General features: G+C 42.4%; 1 protein-coding gene across 2 annotated transcripts in view; it reads right to left on the bottom strand.

The window, feature by feature from the left end:
* Positions 1–23,067, bottom strand: part of DCDC2 (doublecortin domain containing 2) — a 157,663-nt gene that overhangs the window by 80,896 nt on the left and 53,700 nt on the right. For both annotated transcript variants that reach the window (XM_032650284.1, XM_032650285.1), the window contains one exon: positions 14,245–14,407. In XM_032650284.1, the coding sequence (XP_032506175.1) occupies positions 14,245–14,407 (163 nt within the window). The remainder of the gene's footprint in view (positions 1–14,244; positions 14,408–23,067) is intronic.

Below are 23,067 nucleotides of genomic sequence, written 5' to 3'. Positions count from 1 at the left end.
AGCCTCCAGGGAGGGGAGAGGGGCTGAAAATTGAGTTAATCATGAATGGCCAGTGATTTCATCAATCATACCTACATAACGCAACCCTAAATGACCAGGTATGGAGAGGCTTGGGGATAGTGGACACTTCATGATGCTGGGAGGGTGGCGCACTTGGAGAAGGCATGGAGGCTCCTCCCCCTCTACCTTGCCCTGTGTGTCTCTTCCACTTGGTTGTTCTTGAGTTGTATCCTTTATAACAAACCAGTATTAGTAAGTAAAAGCACTTTCCTGAGTTCTGGAAGGGGGTGTAGGGGTGTGGTGTAGAAACCCCCGACTTTGTAGCAAGGTCAGACAGAAGTGAGGGTAACCTGGGGGCCTGACACTTGCAGTTGTCACCTGAAATATGATCTGCCTTGCGGGACTTATCCCTTAAACCTATGGAGTCTGATGCTAACTGCGGGCAGTCAGAGTCAGAATTGAATTGAACTGTAGGGCACCTAGTTGGTGTTGGTGAATTGGAGAGATGGTGTGGAAGAGACACCACGTATTTGGCATCAGGGAAAAAAACACAAAACAAAAAACCTCGCACAGATAATGTTCTATTTCTTGATCTGGCTGCTGGTCACGTACTACTCAATTTGTAAGATTCATCAAGATGTCAACTTATGATTTGAGCACTCTTCTATATATATGCTATGTGTCCATAAAAAGTTTTTTTTAAGTGTGTCCAGTGTATACCAGTGTGTGTGTCTGTGTAGCCACTCACTCTTCTGGGAGGCACTGGGATGCTCAAGGGAAGAAAAGGATTTCCAAAGATTCAGACATTTCTGCTGCTTGGAGCTTAGGAGAATAGAGTGAGTAGCCTGGGTCTGTGTATGAACAAGAGAGGGAGTCGTCAGGAGGCTGACTGAGCCTTTGTAAAATTTCGTTTGGTGGGAGGGTAAGGGGGGACTCAACTGATAGTTATGCCCCACCATTTAACGTGAGAAATTAGAAATGTAAATAATCTCTAATCCAAAGTGGCTTTTAAATCCTCTATTAATGGAAAATCCAATATCACGCAGACAGCACTACACAAAGAATAATTTTGCATTATAAACTGAGTAAAATTCATCAACTCAGTTTGGTTTTAAAAGCCTCCATTTTTTTTTTTTTTTTTTTGCGGTACATGGGCCTCTCACTGCTGCGGCCTGTCCCGTTGCGGAGCACAGGCTACGGACACTCAGTCTCAGTTGGCCATGGCTCACGGGCCCAGCCGCTCCGCGAAGAGCCTCCATTTTTTTTTTTTTTTTTTTTTTAAATTTATTTATTTATTTATTTATTTATGGCTGTGTTGGGTCTTCGTTTCTGTGCGAGGGCTTTCTCTAGTTGCGGCGAGCGGGGGCCACTCTTCATCGCGGTGCACGGGCCTCTCACTATCGCGGCCTCTCTTGTTGCGGAGCACAGGCTCCAGACGCGCAGGCTCAGTAGTTGTGGCTCACGGGCTTAGTCGCTCCGCGGCATGTGGGATCTTCCCAGACGAAGGCTCGAACCCGTGTCCCCTGCATCGGCAGGCAGACTCTCAACCACAGCGCCACCAGGGAAGCCCCGAGCCTCCATTTTTTAGTGGTATCTTCCTAAGGCTGTTAGCTTAGCAGCACACTGCACCAATTCAGGGGCCATCCGACCACGCTGATTTTTTTTAATTAAATTATAACAAGATTAATTTTTCAGTTTTCCCCACATAGAGCCATATATTGCACCTCGGCTTTAATACTGATTTCTTAAGTCAAGTAAGCAGTCTTTTCCCTAACCTATTACCTCTCCTTGAATTTAAACAAAAATGTCTCCATTTACATGGATGTATATCTCCTTTGCCTGGGCACTGTAGCAGGCAGAGACCTTGTTAATCTCTAGGCCACTGGGAGATGTTTGGTTAGAAAATCTGTTTTAATCAAGCTAACTTTGATTAAGAAATATCATCATAAATAATTGCAATGCCTAAATTCAAATAAAAGCACAGCAAAAAAAAAAAAAAAAAGGTCACACAGTGTTTGGAAAAATTCCGTCATTCTCTCATCACACTTTACAGGGAGCTAACTGCGTGTAAGAAACTGAGCCAGATGCTGGAGTCATGAAGATGAATAAGGCAATGATAAGGAAGAGTGCTGGCTCGCAAATTGTTCAGGGACCAGTGGAGAAGGGCGACGTAACACGCGCTATGGCAAAGTCACGTACTGCTATTGCAGCCCGAGAGAGGGAAGGCTCAATGCTGAGAGTGTCAGGACCAATTTGACAGAAGGGATGATGCCACTGTGAGTCTTAAAGAGAATAAAGTTGATGGGAACCGGGAGGGTATTCTAGGCACATACAAATGACGTGGCAACAGCTCATGCCATCAAGAAAACTCTCAAAAGTTCTGTACGCCCGACGTGCATGCAGGAGGCTGGTGGAAGATGAAGTTGGAAAGAAAGGCCATGAAAGTGAGAAGCTCCTGAAGGAGTTTCATTAGAAACAGTTTTGCGGTTTTAGGACATTGCTGGCAGAGTTATGAAGGGCAGACTGGGAGAGTGCTCAGGAGACCTAATCTAGAAGGCTGCAGGGGTCTGCGTGAAACATACGGAGCTTAAATCAGGAACGACCAGGCGAGGAGGACCAGATTCAAGAGACTCTAAGAAGGTCAAACCTGTGCAAATTAGCCCTGATTGAATGTGGAGAATGAGGGACATGGAAAAGTCTACGCTGACTCTAACGGTAACAGGATTAAAATGATGGGAGAGGTAATGTGGAGGGGATTAGAAAGGAATGGGGCAGAGACAGGTCGTGTCCCGAACTTCCACGCCAGCTGGCAGAAGCCACAGACTCCCCCTCTGACCCCCACCCACCAACACGCATCACTCCTGGTTTCTGGCTCCATGGGACACTGAGACAAGGAATGAGTGAGGAAAACTAAGTATACAGAGGCAATTCAGAGTTTGGGGGATTTTTTTAAACATGTGCATGTAGGGTGCCTGTGAGAAATCAAGGTAGAAATTGCAAGTAGTCAGAAATAGGACCCTTAGTCTAAGAAAAGTGGTTGAACCTGGAAACAAATTCCAATGTCCTGTCCGTAAGGATGCATTAAGGGCGTTTCCTAGCAAGGGATACATAATAATGAAAAATGAAAGTCCTTCGGTCACTTTAAGGAAAAGTCACAATTTTTGTTGTTTTTATGGGCAATGGCCTTTAGTGTAAACTGTGATGTTCACTGCTCCCTAATTCCAGGTACTAAATAAAGTTCCTCATTTCTGACTTGGAGATCATCTCAAACTAATTCCTATCTCCTTACATAGATATTGCTATTAACCACTAGCCTCTTCAGGCACTTTGTACTTTATAAAAGTGTTTTCACATTCATTTTCATTAATGTTCCATTATGATGAAAATGCTAAATAACCATAATCGTGCTTTTAAATTATAACCTAAGGGTGAACCTGGGAATAAAGTCTAAAGAGAATTTGATGATTCTCTCAACTAATTTCTAAAAATTAAACAGCCAACCTGCCTCACAAATGAAAAATTGCCTTATATCCATCTACCTACTACAGAAATTTTTATTCCTTTGTCCCTTCTGTCTGAGGCTTGCTCAGAAAATAAAAACCCCTGAGGGGTGAACTCATCCATCTAAACGCTATTGAGTGCTGTTGTAATTAGATCTGGAACTCTGTTTAAGTTAGCAAACGTTACCAAATTGAAAATGTAATAAATCTCAAACATGCGAGGATGGAAAGCACCAGAGAAAACATGGAGACCAGTTGTTAGTAATGGTGCTTATTGGTTCCTTTTAAGTTTTTGTCCTGGGTGGCTAATCTTCTTGTCTCCTAGAATAATGACAGCCCACCCCATTCATTCCCAAATTAGATGAAATCATTGAGAACTTCGGTGTCAGTGAGGGGTAAAAGATGGTATTCTTTTATTTAATTGAGAAAAACAGTCATTGTTCCCTTTTGCTCCTAATACATTCCTGGGCTAGTCTGACATGGGAACTGTCTATGCATTCAATTGGATCTTTTTGGTAGTTTTACAGTTACAGAGGAATAGTCATTCATTTTCAGACTGCAAAATTTTCACCTCATACGAAAAACAATTTTAGAATTCTGAACTATCTTTTCCTTCGAATCCCTCACTAAGTACAGTTTAAATCAATTTTCTTGCTATGATTTTCTGGTGTTCAATTTCTCTACAGAATGACTCTGCCTCTGTTTTTGATCTGAGATGTTAATGCATTTTTACCTTTCCTGCTGCTGTGCACACAAGGTTTATAACGCTGCGCTAGGGACAATGTCTGGAGGAAGATCATTGCGCTGATGTGAGTTCAGTGCCTTGCATTTGGCCTTAGCTTTTTGTTCGTGGTGGTGGTGGTGGCTTTTTTTTGTCTTATAAATGAATTTATTTCTTAAATTTATATAACATTGCGGCCCTGTAGGTAGCTTTTTTTTCTTATTAGTTATCTATTTTATACATATTAGTGTGTATATGTCAATCCTAATCTCCCAGTTCATCCCACCACCACCACCACCCCCTCCCTTGCTTTCCCCCCGTGGTGTCCATATGTTTGTTCTCTACATCTGTGTCTCTATTTCCACCTTACAAACTGGTTCATCCGTACCATTTTTCTAGATTCCACATATATGTGTTAATATGGCCTTAGCTTTATATAAAATAGACACAGAATCACTCCAACACATTTAGGCTGTAGGCAACTGTAAAGTCTGATTAGGGAAAACTCTAATCATGGGGAAAACTCTAAACTTGGGGGCAAAGGACCTTGCTCACAGGCTGTGATACCTTGGAAAGAAATCGCTGTCATTTATTAAATGCCTTCTGGCTTGCTGAAGACTGCAAGACACTAAACCTTTCTGCACTTTGGTCTTTGGCTCTGTAAAATGGAAATTATGATTTCCATTTATGAATAATATGATTTCCACTTAGGAATAATACCTACTTCTCAGTGTTTGTTCCATGAAACAAGTGAGGTAATTAGAGGTACAGGTGCTAACCAAAGGTTTTTCATTTCTACTTCGTCACGTCCTCTTCCTGTACTTGCTCCTTAAGAGTCAGGTTTGGCCCTTCTCTTCTCAATCTGTGGGCCCTTCCTGGGCATCTTCTCCTTTACCTTGGCTTCAGCTCTCACCTATTGGCTGATGACCCCCAGATCTCCATCTGCAAGGGGAGTCTATCCCTTTCCAGCTGATCCATGCACACCTCCACCAAATGCCAGGTAGGTCCCTCTAACTCACCAGGTACAGCCTTTCTCTCCTCCTGAGCACATTCCCTAAGAGTTACTGACACCAACCATCCCCCTTGTTACCCAGGCCAAATACCCAGTGTCCCCTTGGATCCCACTGACTCTTTCCCACCTTCCCAGATGGTCTCAGGTTGTATTGCCTATCTCCTACGTATTTCTCAAATTTGTCCTCTCCTCTCTATCCCACTGCAAAAGGCTATCAAGTCCACCATCATTTCTCTCCTTGTCTACAACAGGCCTTCTAGATTCCCCTATTTCCAAGAAATCCTCCTCTGATGTCCTGCCCATAACCTCGTAGCCCAACCCAGAGGTCTAGGGCAGCTTCGCTGGACAGTTCCCATACACTCCCAGGCCTTCCTGCCTCAAGTTCCCGAGTCTCTGCCCTAGGCCTTTCTCTGGCCACAGAAGCTTGTTCAGCCTGAGTGTGGGACAGGCCAGAGTACTCAGTGAAACGTGGTTTTTATTATGGCATTTTAAAGGGAATGAAACCTTGCCCAACTTCACAGAAACAATTTGGTATTATCATCTACTTGTATAAATTAAGAATAAATGGATAGCTTTAAACCAACAAAGCTCAAAAGTACTCTATACATATTTTCTCTTTATCCCCATTGTGATAGCATGCTGCATGGTGATTTCCAATAAAGATTATATCTTCTTTCAAGAACAACTAGGATAACTGAGAAGAATAAAAGTAGAGTTCATATAAAAAATAGCCACAGTGTACAGAGGAGTCACAACATATTATATGAGTGGAGAAATACCTCTCCCCTGTCTGGTAGTACCAAGTAGTATTAGTAATTCTTCCAGAGACCGTATTAAACACATTTAAGCAGAAATGGCCTTGTTCTCGGGTACCGTGCTGCTACTTTCTAAATAGGCAAAATTGACATGGAGCCCTAGGAGATGACTTAGTACCAAGGAGGAACAAATTGTCAATGCTCACAACATAAACACATTTGGTATTTATGCGCAGTAAATAGAGTTTGGTCATGGAAATGGAGAAGGAAAATTTTCTTCTTCCTCGAGGAAAATGTCTTGATAAAGATATAATTACAATTACCCGAAGAAAATGTGTAAGTGCTAAGCTATTAGTATACAAGAGAGAAAATGGAGTTGCCCCACCGATTAGCAAAGTGTGGTACATAGTAAGTGCTCAGTAAATGTTTATTGTAGAAATGAAAGTGGTGTTCTAGAAAAGGGGGTGGGTTCATAAGTCTAAGGGAAGGGGAAGGAAATTCAGGCGCAGTGATGGGCTTGGGATGTAAGAGCTTAAGTCCTAGGATAGTCAAATAACTATTAAAAAATGGGATTTGGCCATTTGATAAATAAACTAAAGGTCAACCTCAAAAATATCCACCTTCTTCAAGGTTCCCAAACGCTGAAAAAAGTAGGTTGGGTTGCTGCAGACTCATCCCAGCCTGGTATATACTAAAGACTCATTATTATACCACATTGCGGAAGAGGAATATCTCCTTGCTAGTAATAATAACTCCTACCACCTACAAAACAAAAAGAGCTCAAATCAACCATTCTCATTTACAAAGAGAATATGAAATCCTAAAAAATGGAACAGGGAAAAACGGAACTCCTCAAAATCTCTCAGATAAGCTTCAGCATTGACTGTGATATGTCAACACTCTTCACTAAAGGAAGACAGGTCGAAGCACTTACACACGAAAGCCTCCCTCCCCCTGGACTCTTGGCATCAGTGCCCTACAACTGCATGAGGGTGTCACCTCTTAGCCAGTGTAGGTCAGCATGGCAATTTCTAGAAATCATTAGCCACTGATATACCCTTTGACTCTGGGGAAACTGGTTTCTCCTCTTTTTCCCCCTTTTGTAAAACTAGGGAAATGCTGTTTACCTAATTCTGAGGATTTGTAGATGAGGCTTATAAAATATCAGATTAAAATCCATAGTTGAGATGTTCTAAAGCATCTAAAGTATCAGAATCGTACCATAACCCAGTGTTTGGAATTTGTCACCCTTAATTTCAGTTGTCACCACAAATGTAGGCATAATGGACCTACACACACACACACACACACACACACACACACACACACACACACACTCAACACTGAGTGCTACTCTGAGCAGGATACTCTGCTGGGTGCTTGCCTGTGTATCACGTGTGAATAATGGCCGAGGAGCTGCTGATAGTCTAATGGACCAAGTCCCCATCCTGGTTTTATTTCACCACAGGGCTGGCAATAGGAAGAGGAAGTTGGGGAGGGGGGAAGAGTAGTAAATTCCACGGCTACTTCTTCCTGTCACACTGTCACCTCCCACCATCAGCATCTCACAGACATTCCTGATATCAGACCCCTCCCGAACCAAGTCTAGGTCTGGGCCCTACTTCAGAACCTATGATGAAACACCCGGCCGGGGTAACCCAATTTTAGTTTCTTCCTGAAAAGTAGAAGAATTACACTTCAGAAGCTCATCATTGGTATGGATCCACATTTCTCTATGATAAGGTATAGAGAAGTTCAGAGCTAACTTCAGAGGCAGCGGAATCAAGGGAATGCTGTGAAATTTGTCTGGGTCCTTGATGGGCACGGAAGGAGACAGGAGCTACTTAGAAGTAATAGGTAGCATCTATGAAAAGGGAGTTTGGCAAGCCAAAGCCGGAAGCCAGGGGAAAAAATCAAGATGAGACACTCCATACATCATTCTCTTTCAGAGGATCAACTGCTACAAGAACCTCAGTCTGGACCTCAGTGTCCCCACCCCTATAATTCCAGGTCCAACCCCTCAATCTCTGCCTTTCTCCTCAGACCCAAACCCCATGGGATCCCCAACCTCAAGACTCTGGCCAACACCAAGAATTTGACCTGGGGCAGCTCTGCATCCCTGGGCACCAGGGTAACGCGAGTTCCTGGCATTCAATATGGAACTTCTAGTTCATTTCCCACCAGGAACATTACGGTACACTGCAGCTACCTCCATGGCACCACGAGTACAATGTCAGAATTAAGACGCATTATGGGTTAGATAGAACTGTACGGGCTACTTGTACGGAAAATGTGATGCAATTACCAAAATACCTACTTAAAACAAATTTCTGCAGTAAAATCTTCCAAAGGTTTGGAAATATCTACACAATTCAATAGCTCACAAACTTCTCCTTTTGAAAACAAAGAGTATCTTCACATCCCAACCCTCAGCTACATGAAAAATAGCCCCCAAGAGAAGTTTACTGCCTCAACCTGACATCAGCTGGAAAAGAATGCCTTTCTCACAATGCTGCTCCATCCAATGTATAAAGTGTGTAAGAAGTCAGGATATGAAAAGAATCTTTTCTAGAAAGGGCTAGGTTCTTACTCCTCTGAAACTGAGATAAACACCTTACTGGTATTCAGCCAACCTCTATTTTCTCAATATCCCAGCTGAAAGTGAGAGTATATACAGGCATACCTCATTTTATCGTGCTTTGCAGATACTGCACTTTTTACAGATTGAAGGTCAGTGGAAACCCTGCGTTGTCAGACGATGGTTAGCATTTTTTCGACAATAAAGTATTTTTTAATTAAGGCATATACACTGGATTTTTTTAGACATAATGGTATTGCACCCTTAGTAGACCACAGTATAATGTAAACATAACTTTTATATGCACTGAGAAATCAAAATATTTGTGTGACTTGCTTTATTGTGTTATTTGCGTCATTGTGGTAGTCTGGAACAAAACCCACAATTGCTCCAAAGTATGCCTGTATTCCTAAACTAATTTTTATTACTAGAATTTGAATAGCACAATAAAACTTCAAGGGATTACTAAGACCCCTGCTTTGTGACGTCATCTTGGTGCCTTCTTATATACTGTCCTCCGGTACAGGACATCCTTAGTGGGTGAGACTTGGGAGAGCACATTTGGAAAACATGCTTCCTGTTTTTATCTTGAGTCTCTTGGGACTGCGAACCGTGCAAGTGCCTGAGCTGGCTCATCAGCTGAACCAAAGAAGCTCAAGTTTCCATGTCCCCTGATCTGACTCTGCGGACGGACCGTAGTAATGCTTCATGCTTGGGGCGATGCAGCAAACCATGTGCAGTTTGTAGCCATTAGAAAAATTCAAGAGCATGACTGCCCAAGGGCAGTCACCCAGCAAGGTCATAATATTCAGACACCCATTCCCGGCACTGCATCTGCTCCCTATCATTAATCAGGAGTCTAAACATCACACGTTCCTTGGAAACAGTGAACGATACTGGGAGCAAGCTAGGAACTGTATCAAGGGTACTAATCCGTGTGTGCACCCGTGCACGCCCACACATAACAGAAAGAGAATCACATCCTTCAAAATAAAACAAGTCTTGGGAATTCACTGGCGGTCCAGTAGTTAGGACTCTGCCCTTTCACTGCAAGGGGCACAGGCTTGAAGAGAAAACAGGTCTTGTTTTTGCTTACATTTTAACACTCTGCTTTTAAAAAGTATTTATAATTATCAATACCGCATAAACCATAGCGATAACAGACCGGGATATTTTCTCTACAGATTTCCCAATATTCTAAGGAGCCCTAAACCCACGATACTTCCTGTGTTCCAAGGGGTCTAAAAAACACTAATTTTTTTTCATGTAAAGAATTATTAAAAATATCAACGAATACAATCAATCCCAAAACACTATACAATATTTCAAAGCAATCATCATTACAGCTTTGCTCAGAGAGGAGAGAATAGCTAGGTAACAGCCTCTAAAACCTATCTCAAGGCACCACTCAGGTGGAAAGTGCAAGGAAAACATACGCTGGTCAGTTAAGCTGGCATTTAAATGCAGCACTAAAAATGCATTTCACGCCCAACTTCATCAATCACCAACCAATCTTACTTTGCATCTTGGCTACCAAAAGAAAATGGGATTTGTTTCCCTGAAGAAATATGTCACTGCTCTGCTTGAATTATTAAGCTTTATTATTACAGAGAGAAACTGAGTCGGAAAAAAAGAAGAAACAAGAAAAAGAAATAAAATTAGACCCAGGTTGCCATCTACAGACTGTTATCAGCACTGCTCACTCATGAAGCATTAGATATCAGAGTATCAGTAAATATCAGCAGTAAAATAAAAGGATAAATGTATGACTACAATCGTAATGATAAAAATCAAGATAGCCTACAAAGTCTCCTTTTTTCTAATTAACGTGAGAACACTAAAGAACACTGGTCAAAAATTTGCACAATTTAACATATGCTCGAAAGGAATCATCGATATGCATCCTAACTCTTAAAATTTAACACTTAGAAATCAAATTGAATAGATTACTTAATTCCAAATTTAAAATATTTTTAAGCAGCAAAGACTGTTTCATCTCTATAATCAAATTCTTGCATTTTTATGCCATATTTGTATATACTGAGAAACGATTACCACAGTAAGTCTAGTCAACATCTGTCCCCACACATGGTTACAAAACGCTTTTTCTTGTAATAACTTTTAAGCTCTACTCTCAGCAACTTTCAAATGTGCAATACAGTGTTAAATTCTTGCACTTTTGATTCACTGACTCACCATACACCTTCCCTTTCGTTTTGCTTCAAGTCCTTATTGCTTTTCCCTTTCTAAGGAATAAGAGCCCTCTGGAGGCATGAATGTCCAAAATCGCGCACTTGGTTCTAATTACTAAAACAGATGTCATTAAAGCAAAAAGCAACTGCAATAATAAATGAATATGGAGGCTAAAGGAGTAATAAAAAAGAGAGAGAGACAAAGACAGATACTTTTGATAACATAACATAGAAAATTTCTATAGCCAAAGACATCTGGAGGGAGATCTGATAAGGAGAAATAGCTCAATTTTCAAAAGTAGGGATTTAAGCTAATAAACTTATCAAGTGATGATTTAATCTCATAAACTACACAAAACCTTTTTTTCATTTTCTCTGGGAAAATTGGTTTTGGAAGCCAAGATTCATTTTCCAGGTCATACGTTCTCTTCATCAAGATGAAAAGATACGAAATGCTTCGTCTAAACTCTTATATATGCTTCTAGATCTGTGGTATAAGCCTCTTACTGGGGAAAAAAAAAAAAAAATCCCCAAACCTTCATGTGAAAGACAGCAGCCGTAGTTCTATGTTAACACTGAGATACAGCAGTGAAAAACCTATCATCTGCACATTATAAAACTAGATTGCAAAATGTACACTTAACATGGACAATTAAAACAACTGCAGGATTCTCTAAAGACACAGTAAGAACAGCTGAGGGCTTCTACCTTTTCTTAGCACTTTAAAAATGTGACTTGTTTCCGTGGTCAACATGTTTTTGTTATTTTGACCCCCACAGATACAATTATTGTTGAAAACTATTTGTGAATTTCTATAAAAACAAAAACACTGATGAGGGGTGGGATGAATTGGGAGATTGCAATTGACATACATACACTATTATGTATAAAATAGATAACCAATAAGAACCTGCTGTATAAAAAATAAAATAAAATTCAAAAAGAAATAGAGAAAAAAAGTAAGTAAAAAGAGTGGATATATGTATATGTATAGCTGATAAACTTTGCTGTACAGCAGAAACTAATGCAACATTGTAAATCAACTATACTCTAATAAAAATTTTTTTAAAAACACTGATAATTCAACTTTTTAATAAAGTTTACTTTCCTGTGAAACATGGAAATGCTGATTCAGCCTCTTGTGTTCCCAAGTTTCCACGAATGAAATCACCTGAAGAGATGATGGTCCCCTTTCTTTTGAGGGACAACTACTGAATCTAACTAAAGACTCAAAAAATATATTGGAAGTAGGAATTTTCATAAGCTAGTAAGAGCCTTGCAGAAAATAAAAGTAGCACTTTATAAGAGCCTTTAATCAAAAATAATTCATGAAGAGTTTAACATGAGTCCTGTTTCTTAGTGGGTTTTAAAGTATTACAGAGACTTATCTATTTTGTAATTTCCATCATTCATCCATCAATATTTATTAAGCGTCTCATCTGTCAGACCTGTGCTAATTGTTGGGGACTGAAAACAAAAAAACCAGTAAGACATAGCTCACGGCCTTGGGAGTTTCACAATCTAGTATATACTGATTAAAATAAACCCTCTATTCTTTTTTTTTAATATTTATTTATTTATTTGGCTGCACTGGGTCTTTGTTGTGGCATGCAGGACCTAGTTCCCTGACCAGGGATCGAACCCAGGTCTCCTGCATTGGGAACGCTGAGTCTTAACCACTGGACCACCAGGGTAGTCCCAACCCTCTATTATTTTTAATGCTCATGGCATGGCATGCTTTTCCAGGCTAGCTTTTTCCTTTGGTGCCTACCATACAACAAGCATTCAATAAACATCCTTTGACTGCATTTTACTGGCCTCCCTGTTTCAGAGTCACTGGAAAGGATTGCACAGACTTAAAGACAAAAGCAAAACTTTGAAGATAAGTCTTAATATGACCCCACATGTTGAAGAATGCTAACGGGGCTAAAAGAAGTTAAGTGACTTGCCCGAAGTCAAGAGCAGAACTGGGACAAGAATCTAGGACTCTCAACTTCCAGCTAATCTCCACCATTTAAATCTCTGAAGATTTTAAAACCCCTCCACTTTCTTCTCTATGGAATTGGCTCCTTCCGTTTCACCTGTTCTTTTAACTTAGTCTTACACATCTTTCTTCTGAAACTTTAATCATCTGAGCAGCGTCTTCTAAACACTCACACAAGTTCATGGTGTCTTCTCAGCTGTGAAGCCCACTTGAGCTGTAATTCTAATGTGACACTTCACGTGGACTTTGAAGTGAGCTGGAGCTCCCAGCTGGAAGCCAAGCTCTGGCGGCCATGAATCTGAAACTTGATCCCATTCATCCTTTTCCAGGGCAGCCTGGCATGTCTTCCAGTGGGGGTAAGTGGATCCCAGGGGGAGGGAGAAGCCGTCACTCCTCCAGCCTTGTCCCAGCCAGCCCCCCGCCCACAGCGTCACTCCACCCTCGTGCGCTCGCCCCACTGAGACCATGCTCCGAGTGAAGCCAAAAAGAGCTTGTCTTCACAAAAAACTAACATGAAAAGTTCACAATTCTTTTGGCACTCATCCTTAATCACACTTTTATCTTGAAATCTTGTACTAATGCAAAATGTTTTAAATTATTTTATACCATCTCTCGCCTGGTCATGCAAGACACGTAACTAACTTGGTACATATTGTTTATTGGTAAAGTTGTGTGTGTGTGTGTGTTCTCTTGGATATCAATAAAATCGGTGAAATATCTTTTTGGAAAAAGTGATCTGTGACTAAAAGCAATTCGTAATGAATGTGAACAAGGGTTGTATACACACAAATAAGAGAGATCAACAGTGGTTGGCAAAAATGTTAATCGAGCCCTTTTAGCTGGAACACAGGATGGTGAAAGTTACCTTTTCCAATACGACCACTCAAGACATATTTTACCTCAAAACACATGTCCTTGGGACTCCCCTGGTGGCGCAGTGGTTAAGAATCCGCCTGCCAATGCAGGGGACACGGGTTCGATCCCTGATCCAGGAATATCCCACATGCCGTGGAGCAACTAAGCCCATGCACCACAACTACTGAGCCTGTGCTCTAGAGCCCACAAGCCACAACTACTGAGCCCATATGCCACAACTACTGAAGCCTGTGCACCTAGAGCCCGCGCTCTACAACAAGAGAAGCCACTGCAATGAGAAGCCCACGCACTGCAACGAAGAGTAGCCCCCGCTCGCCACAATTAGAGAAAGTCCATGCGCAGCAACAAAGACCCAAAGCAGCCAAAAAAAATTTTTTGATAAAAAATGTAAAAAGCACATGTCCTCGTAGCAGATCTCTAATTACAAATAGAAATTAAGCATGAAAAACAGCAGCATCTCTCATACGCAGGAAGTCTTCTTTGAAAACTCTCATATAGGACAATAAGGAGTCTTTTCTGTAGGCCCAGGAAAACAAATGGATCTATTTACAAATTAAAATTGTATCACAGCCTTAAGATAACGATAATCAATAATAACAATATAATAATAATAACAACAAACTCACCACTGTTTGGAATTGTTTGTGGCGAACTCTTTAACTTTACGTTCTGTTTCCCTTTCGTGGGTTTTTCTGAATTCACATCTTCTTTTTTCCCTTTCCTCTTTGGAGGCTGAGGAGATGAGTTGTCGCTGGATCCGACTGTTGACTTAGATTGGCGATCATTTCCCTACATGGCAAAAGATTAGACTCTTACTATCGGCTGATGAACTCCCTAAGTGATTAGTATTCAGTACAAGTCACTAACTAGTGGTAAAAAGGGCAGGGGCGGGAGATGGGGGTATTGTACTGATTCTGCTGCTGTCCACTACCTACATTAACTCTTCTTGGTGACAGAGGAAGGGTCTACCAGAGGAAGGAGAATAAAAATAATAGCACTTGACAATTGTTGAGTACTTAATTGTACCAGGTGTTCTATGAAATTGTCTCACTCAGTCCTCATGACCTGAGAGACAGGTACTGTTATCACCCCATTATACAGACAAGCAAATGAGGCTTAGTGGTTAAGCGTGCCCAAGGTCAGCCAGCCAGCAAGGAGCAGAGCGGGTCCGCTGTCTTAACCTTCCTCTCCCTCCTGCACCTTTCAGAAGAATCAGCAGCCAGCTATTGGATGAGGAATAATGACAAACCCGTTTGATCAGTTAATCTAGAAATACCTTCTTAACTGGTCGACACTGTGAGTGTATCAGTATCATCATACAAGCGCTGTGCTTGTAGAAATCCTCTGATATTGACTCATCTGTTGGTGACTGCCATGGTCTCAATGAATCACAAACCCAGAGCAACACAGACACAAGCAGCTCAAGACCACATGCCCTTCATTCCTGCAAGGCGGCCCCCAATGATCACACTTTTGGTGGTTGCCTCTGATTCCCGTGTGCCTCTCGAAACGAAGACCTTGCATCTGCAAAGTGAGCTTCTCAGCATGAAGGTGAGGTTGAGTTCAGTGGCTCCTGTCACTGGCCCATAAACAGCTCCTGGGGAGCCACGTAAGAATCACTACAGTGGTGGCTACTGTACCCAAGGAACAGCTGTGCTGATACTCAGCCACTGCTTGGCCATTGCGAGAAACACCCTCCTAACAAGACAGCCTTGGCCTTCAGACGCTCAGGTGCTACACTTACCTGAGTGTGTAAGGTGTGAGGCTGCATGTAGTAGAAAGAATGCACGTTTTAGAGACCCAAAATACCCATGTCAGGGCCACTGCACTGCCACTAACCACCTATGGGACCTTGCGGTAACTAACTCCTACCTTCTTTGAGCCTGAATCCTTATCAATTGAATGGGGTCGATGTGCCTGCCGTGAGGTCCATCATTAGGATGAAATGGTAACGTTTATAAAGTAATGAGTACTGTGCCTGGCATGTAGTTCTGTTCAAAGACTATCAGAGTGCTTCCTTCAAGAGCAGAGAGTTAATATCTTTTTCTTAAAAATCACACCAAACTCACACAATATTGGGTGCAATCTTTATGCAACATCTGTAGTATGCTAGTATCTGAAAATAAGTGTAGCAATATTAAACAAACAAATCTGCCTAGAAACCTACTATAACTGCCCATTTTAAACATTTATATATTCAGTCATCCAGAAGCATTTAAATAGTTTTAGCTATCACCCAATTAAGAATAGAAAAATTCACAGCCTTACAAATGAAGTTATTTATGCTATTTTGTCATAGCCTACAAGAAAATGAATTATGCATAAATTTATTAACATTATGAAAACTTGTCCAAACCTATAACACTTTTTTTGCATAATTTAATTTCCTATTCCAAATGCAATTTAAACATACAGTTTCCATTTAATTATTGCATTAACTGCAACCAGAGTTGGGTTTTTTTTCTTTCCTTTTCCTTAATGATTCTTCCTCACAAGGCCATAAACTTTCAGGCAGGAAAAATGGCTAATGTGATTATAGAAGAGATTCCAAAACCATCATGTGAGAAGAAACCAACGCCCAGGTCTCACATTCTAGTCTATTTGCAAACAAGTCTATTCGTCCCAAGATTCTAAAACTTTAAAAGCCTTTAATAAGAGGAGTAACCCTTCTAGCAAGCCTAATAGAATGTTCAGAGATGCTGTTGAACTTTCAAGGACTGAAATGAAACTTAAAGAATGAGAAACTCTGGATCTCAGCATAATGGTTTATTACCGCTCTCTGGGAAAACTCTTATTCACAAAGGGGTAAAACAAGGGAGAAGCAGATGCCCCATCCTGGAGTGTCTGGGGATTCATATAATTTTAAAAATCAGGGCTTCCCTGGTGGCACAGTGGTTAAGAGTCCGCCTGCCGATGCAGGGGACACGGGTTCGTGCCCCGGTCTGGGAAGATCCCGCATGCCGCAGAGTGGCTAGGCCCGTGAGCCACGGCCGCTGGGTCTGCGGGTCCGGAGCCTGTGCTCCGCAACGGGAGAGGCCGCAACAGTGAGAGGCCCGTGTACGGCAAAAAAAAAAAAAAAAAAAAAAAAAAAATCAACTCTGTTGTTGAATATACAGGAAGTTCTGATTTACTACACCTCTATTAGGGACACTCAAAAGGGCGATTTGGGAGCATCAAGAAAGACTAGTTGATTCCAATAACTATATGAAGCATGGCTTTGGTAATTGACACTCATGCATTCAAATATTGATTAATGACTAACTGCCAGGCACTTGGTGAGTAAGAACTAAATTAAACTGAGTAAAAAGGAAGAACTGTTTTGTAATTTGAAGACGGGAAAGAATTTAAATGCTTTTCTTTTTAAAAAGGAAAACATGTCGTATAGCACAGGGAACTCTACTCAATATTCTGTAATAACCTAAATGGGAAAAGAATCTGAAAAAGAATAGACATATGTATATGTATAACTGAATCACTTTGCTGTACACCTGAAACTAATACAACATTATAAATCAACTATACTGCAATATAAAATAAAAAATTAGAAAAAGAAAATATTGATTTATCTAAAAAAATGAAATAGATATATAATAAACACAAAGATATAAATAAATTATATAACATAAATTATATATACTCATTTATATAGTTAATTATATAAATTATAGATAATATGTAAATAAGTTATAGAGAAAGGGAAGGGCAAAGGAATGGAGAGATGGATTTTCCTTTCTTTTCTGAGACTTCTGCATGTGACTCATAACTTGGATACATGGATAGTCATTGCTATTTGTGGGGCATAGGGAATAGGGGAGTTTTGCCATCTCATAAGAGCTATGATAGTTGATAAAACAATATTACTAAGTACCTCTTGTGTGCTTAATACTCATAACCCCAAATATTTACCAAATGTATAGATAGGTATTATTATCACTATTTTACAGATAAAGGAATTAACTTTCTCAAGTTTACCCAGGTCTGATTTTTCTGCTACACTGAACCTTCCTAATACCCAAGACACTAGAAACAGCCATTATACAGAATGGTTCCCTAAAAAAGCTACCTGGAAGTAACAGATGATGACTTTTTCCCAAAGTGGAAGAAATCAAGAAGCAGCCAAATTTTACAGCGTGTCCCATGTGAAAACTAGACCCCATGTGACACTTTAACCACTGTCCTGTCTTTGCCACACACACATACCAAAATATCTGATAGGAATAGAAAATCTCTGGCCCAAACAAACAAAAAACTAAAAAGAGCCCTTCAATCACCCCTCACTCTACTGAAACTGTGATTTTTTCAGTCATTCCCTAGGCTCTTTCCAACAAGATCCAATCAACTCAGGTTTCTTTCATTACCAAGGGAGACTCATTTTCAGCCCCCATGAACATGTGTCAAAGACATATGGGCCATAAAGCATCAAGTTTAAAATAATTTTGTGAGGGATTTGCCACACACGGCAGCCTTCACAGTGTGTGTATTTCAGCGATGCACCCAGGAGACCTTCTGAGCAGGGGACCAGACCCAGACTTAGGCTGGCATTTCTCTCACTGTGCATCTAGTGATGGGAAGTGTGAGAAACCCTTTTATCCAAATTGGACTCCGTTTCCCAAAGGGCAAAATGGAATTTGGGAACCATTTGGAATTGACCTTGCTTCACCGTGACTTTGATTATGCCATTTTCTTACCAAAACCTTAGCAATTGCAATATTTGAACCTGTAAATTACTGATCACAAGATACATCAGCCACATGGTAATAAGGACAACTAAAGACAATTTAACGTCGTCTTTGGCTCTTTCAAATACGTCCCTGATTTTACATCTCTTCCACTAGAGGGTGCTTGGATTCCGTGTGGTGAGGCCTCGCAGCTAGAGAACAGCCTCCCGCCGGTGGGTTAATTTTTCAAACTTAATAGGACTGCAGAGGATTCCTTTTGTTTTCAAGGCTAGAATCACAAGGTAAAATTATTCTTAATGTGCTCATCTCTGTGACTCCCCAGTCTGAACAGGGGTAACTTCTGGCATTCCCTGGCTGTTTTGAAAGGGTCTGATGGACCCCCCGGAAGCCCCCGGCCCTGTTACCCACACTCCCTACCACAAGGGTGGGGCCTCGCGAACACATACCCCTGCACAGCAGGGTCCTCTATGCAGACTATGGCAGCTTTCTCTCTCTCTCTCTTTTTTTGTTTGAAGTTCTATCAGGCCCCCACTCACACTCTCCTTCATGCTGCAATACAGCCATTCCTAGAAGGCGGTGTGGAGAAATGATTTCCTAAAAATCCAGTTGTGTCCCCTTTGATTTGCATCACGGGTTCGGAGATGCCTTCCCTTTGATTGGACAGTAGCTCCGAAAGTCTTAAGCCTGCTCGCCTATAGTCCCATTCACTCACAGCCCCACTCAGTGCCAAGCGGTTAATAATCTTAAAAACACGTACATTCTCCAGGGAACCAATTAATTAAAAGAAAGGAGCAAACTGATCCTTCTCTTAAAAACCAAGTTTGTGCTTTTGGAACGCCTGACATAGAATATCCCCTCTGTGCGGCTCACAGCACTCACTCACACATCCACTAGACGGGTTTCCTGAGAACCTACTGTGTGCCTGGCGGGTTACTCCCCTTGGCTGAATATAACCTCGTAAAGGAGGCCCACCCTGGCCACCCAAAGGATACTGTGCCCTCTCTCATTTTCTCTTTCCATATCCTCACGCATTTCTCTTCAAGCTTAGCCCTGATTAATATCACACGTGTATTTGTTTGTCTTTTTCCTCCTCCAGAATAGAAGCTTCATACATTTACAGTTTTCTCTGGAATCTCTGTCTCCCCTTCCCCACAAGCACTAAAACAGTGCTCGGGACATAATATGGACTCAATAAACAGCTATTAGATGAACGGGTCAATCAGTGACAGCAGTTACAATACGCTCCAAGAAGAAATAGGATAGATGTCCATCTGCTCTGCTGCCTCCTGTCCAAGTCACCTGCATTACTCACCTGGATGCCAGCCGTCCCACTGCCTCCTGCTTCTGTTCTTGCCCCACCCCCCTTCTCTGTAGACAACACAGCCAGAATGATCCCTTAAAACTGCAAATCAGGGCTTCCCTGGTGGCGCAGTGGTTGAGAGTCCACCTGCCGATGCAGGGGACGCGGGTTCGTGCCCTGGTCCGGGAGGATCCCACATGCCGCGGAGTGGCTGGGCCCGTGAGCCATGGCCACTGAGCCTGCGCGTTTGGAGCCTCTGCTCCGCAGCGGGAGAGGTCACAACGGTGAGAGGCCCGCGTACCGCAAAAAAAAAAAAAAAAAAAAAAAAACCCTGCAAATCAAATGATACCACTCTCTATTTGTATCCCTCAAACGGTGTCCTGGTAAAGAATAGAATCCAAACTCCATGCATGGCCTACACGATCGGGCCCTGCCCGCCCCTCCAATTTAATCGCAGACCACTCCAGCCTTCTTTCTGCCCCACTCCTTTACGCCAAGCTTTTTACCAAGGGCCCTTGTGACTGTTTCTCCTGCACCCACCTTGTGTGACTGGCTCCTTTACATCATTAAGGTGCCAATCTCAGAGAATCTTGTATCAATTAGTGTCCTAATTAGTGCCCACATTTTATTGTCCTCATAGCACTTATCACCATCTGAAATTGGTTATATATTTGTTTATTATTTATTTATTTTTGGCTGTGTCGGGACTTAGTTGCAGCTCACAGGATCTTCGTTGAGGCATGCGGGATCTTTTGTTGCGGCACATGAGCTCTTTGTTGCGGCCTGCAGGCTTCTCTCTTGTGGCATGCGGGTTTTCTCTTCTCTAGTTGTGGTGCCCAGGCCCCAGGGCACGTGGGCTCTGTAGTTTGTGGCACACGGGCTCTAGTTGAGGCGTGCGAGCTCAGGAGTTGTGGCGCGCCGGCTCGGTTGACCCGCAGCATGTGGGATCCTAGCTCCCCGATCAGGGATCGAACCCGCATCCCCTGCATTGGAAGGCGGATTCTTTACCACTGAACCACCAGGGAAGTCCCTATATTTGTTTAGAGATTGATAGTCTGTCTACCGCATTCTTCCACCCTCCCTACTCCCACACAGATACAGGCACTCGAACAAAAGTTCCTTGAGGTCTGAAACCTTGTCTGTCTGTTCATTAATCTATGCCAGTTGCTTGGAGCAATTCCTGGCACTCAGTAAGTGCTCACTAAACACACATTGGATGGATGGCTGGATGAGCAGATGAATGGATGGATGAACCTACAGAATGCTTAGGGAGCATGCATTGTGGAAAGAGAGGTAGACTCTGCTATCAATGTATTTTTCTAAGTCATAGCACAGCAATATAATTTTGAGTCTTTGCTGTGTATGAGATGGAAATTCATCTCAAAATATAACTTGGAATCTTAAAAGGCCACTTCCTCAAAGAGGTCTTTTCCTGACACACATATCTAAGTACTCCTTTTACCTTCTTGCATATTGTTCTATACTTTTCCTTCATTTTAGTCACACTTTGTAATTACATATTGCTTTGTGGCATCGCCAACGTAACCCTTGTCTCCCTGAGTAGGCCAGGGCTAAGAGAGAGTGTTGTGTCTTTTTGCACAATACCATCTCCCTGGTGCTTAGTTCCATACCAGACACACAGAAGACTTCACCAATCATCATTAGATGATCCAGTAAGCACAGCACAGGTCTTCCAAACAAGCGAGCAAGAAAGAGGCATGTATGTGCCTCCTGTGTATGAATTTTAAAACGGGAAACACATTACACATTTTTAATAAAAACTCAGACATTCTAAATTTCAGAAGAGTAAGCACCTAATCCTGAAGTTCAGTAATCGTGGATGTAAAGAGCTGAGTCCTGATCTTGGTTCTGACATAAACTTTCCCTATGACCTAGGTCAGTTACTCAACTACACTTGGTCTCTGTTTAACCATCACCTTTCCAGCTGTACTGTGAGAGTTAATGAGCTCACATGTGCATGGGACGTGGAAGAGATTCCACTCCAAAGTCCTGAAGAAGAGCAAGAGGATAGAATTTCCAAACCCTAAATTCCTGGTTTTTATTTAGCTTTATTGTGGCTAAAATATATTTTTCAGTTACTAGAATTCTCTCTCTCCCCTTGCTCTCCACACACATGAAGTTTTGGGTCCTCTGTGGTTCTCACTGCTCTGTCTGTCTGTCTGTCTGTCTCTCTCTCTCTCTCGGCACCCACTCCCCCATCCTCTCACTCAACAGCATGAAGAACCCTGCTCCCTGCCAGGCTGTGCTGGGTGCGAGGAAAGAACACCACCATGACACGTCTCTGCTCTTCGACTATGACCATCATGTGGATGAACTTGCGAATCAACATCTGATGTCCTCAGCCTCTGCCATTTACAACTACTAGCTGAACATTTTTCACCTAGATTCTGTGATGACACAACTCAATGCACTGGAAAGTAAGCAGGTCACTCCTTCCTCTAGTTGCCCCCTTCTTAGCCATAGTACCACCATTTTCTCTGGCATCCAAGCTCAGAAACTTGCAGTTATCTTTGGCTCCAACTGCTCCATTAATCCCCTGTATCCAATCACCTAGCAAGTCCCTTGTTTCTTCATGAGCAATAATCACCTACTGCTGCTCCCTCACCACCTACCTGGTCTAGGCTCTTGCCACTTTACGCCAAGGTTACGGAAGTTGCTTTGTAACTGACACCTCATCGATGGCCTCTCACCATATTAAGGTTTTCTCCACATAAAAGATCTGGCCTTTCTAGACTGGACTTGGATCAACATTCGCACTTCTCTGAAGCCTTCATGAGCTTCCCTTAACCCAAGGCTAAAGACTAAACTCTACATTCTGACATTCGAGGTCATCTAAAACTGCCACCGGGGCTTCCCTGGTGACGCAGTGGTTGAGAGTCCGCCTGCCGATGCAAGGGACACGGGTTCGTGCCCCGGTCCAGGAAGAGCCCAGATGCCGCAGAGCGCTGGGCCCATGAGCCGTGGCCGCTGAGCCTGCGCGTCCAGAGCCTGTGCTCCACAACAGGAGAGGCCACAGCAGTGAGAGGCCCACGTACAGCAAAAAAAAAAAAAAAAAAACTGCCACCATCTACCAAGTGAGCATGTCAGCCTCCACGCCAGGAGGGGCCTCTGTTCCAGCTGGCCTGAGGGACTCATTGTCCCCCTGGGGTCAGAAGCATTAGCTCCCTCCAAGCGGGCCATCTAGACTCAATCCTTCCCCTCCATTTACTCAATGGAGCGTTTGGAGATGCTACTTCTACTATCTGTGTTTCCTTTTCTCTTTTTTTTTTTTTTTGCAGTACGCGGACCTCTCACTGTTGTGGCCTCTCCCGTTGCGGAGCACAGGATCCGGACGTGCAGGCTCAGCGGCCATGGCTCACGGGCCCAGCCACTCCGCGGCATGTGGGATCTTCCTGGACCGGGGCACGAACCCGTGTCCCCTGCGTCGGCAGGCAGACTCTCAACCACTG

The sequence above is a fragment of the Phocoena sinus genome, chromosome 11 (assembly GCF_008692025.1).
Source record: "Phocoena sinus isolate mPhoSin1 chromosome 11, mPhoSin1.pri, whole genome shotgun sequence".
Taxonomy (NCBI): domain Eukaryota; kingdom Metazoa; phylum Chordata; class Mammalia; order Artiodactyla; family Phocoenidae; genus Phocoena; species Phocoena sinus.
Note: the sequence above shows the minus strand (reverse complement) of the source record. Positions and strands in the feature narration are given on the sequence as shown.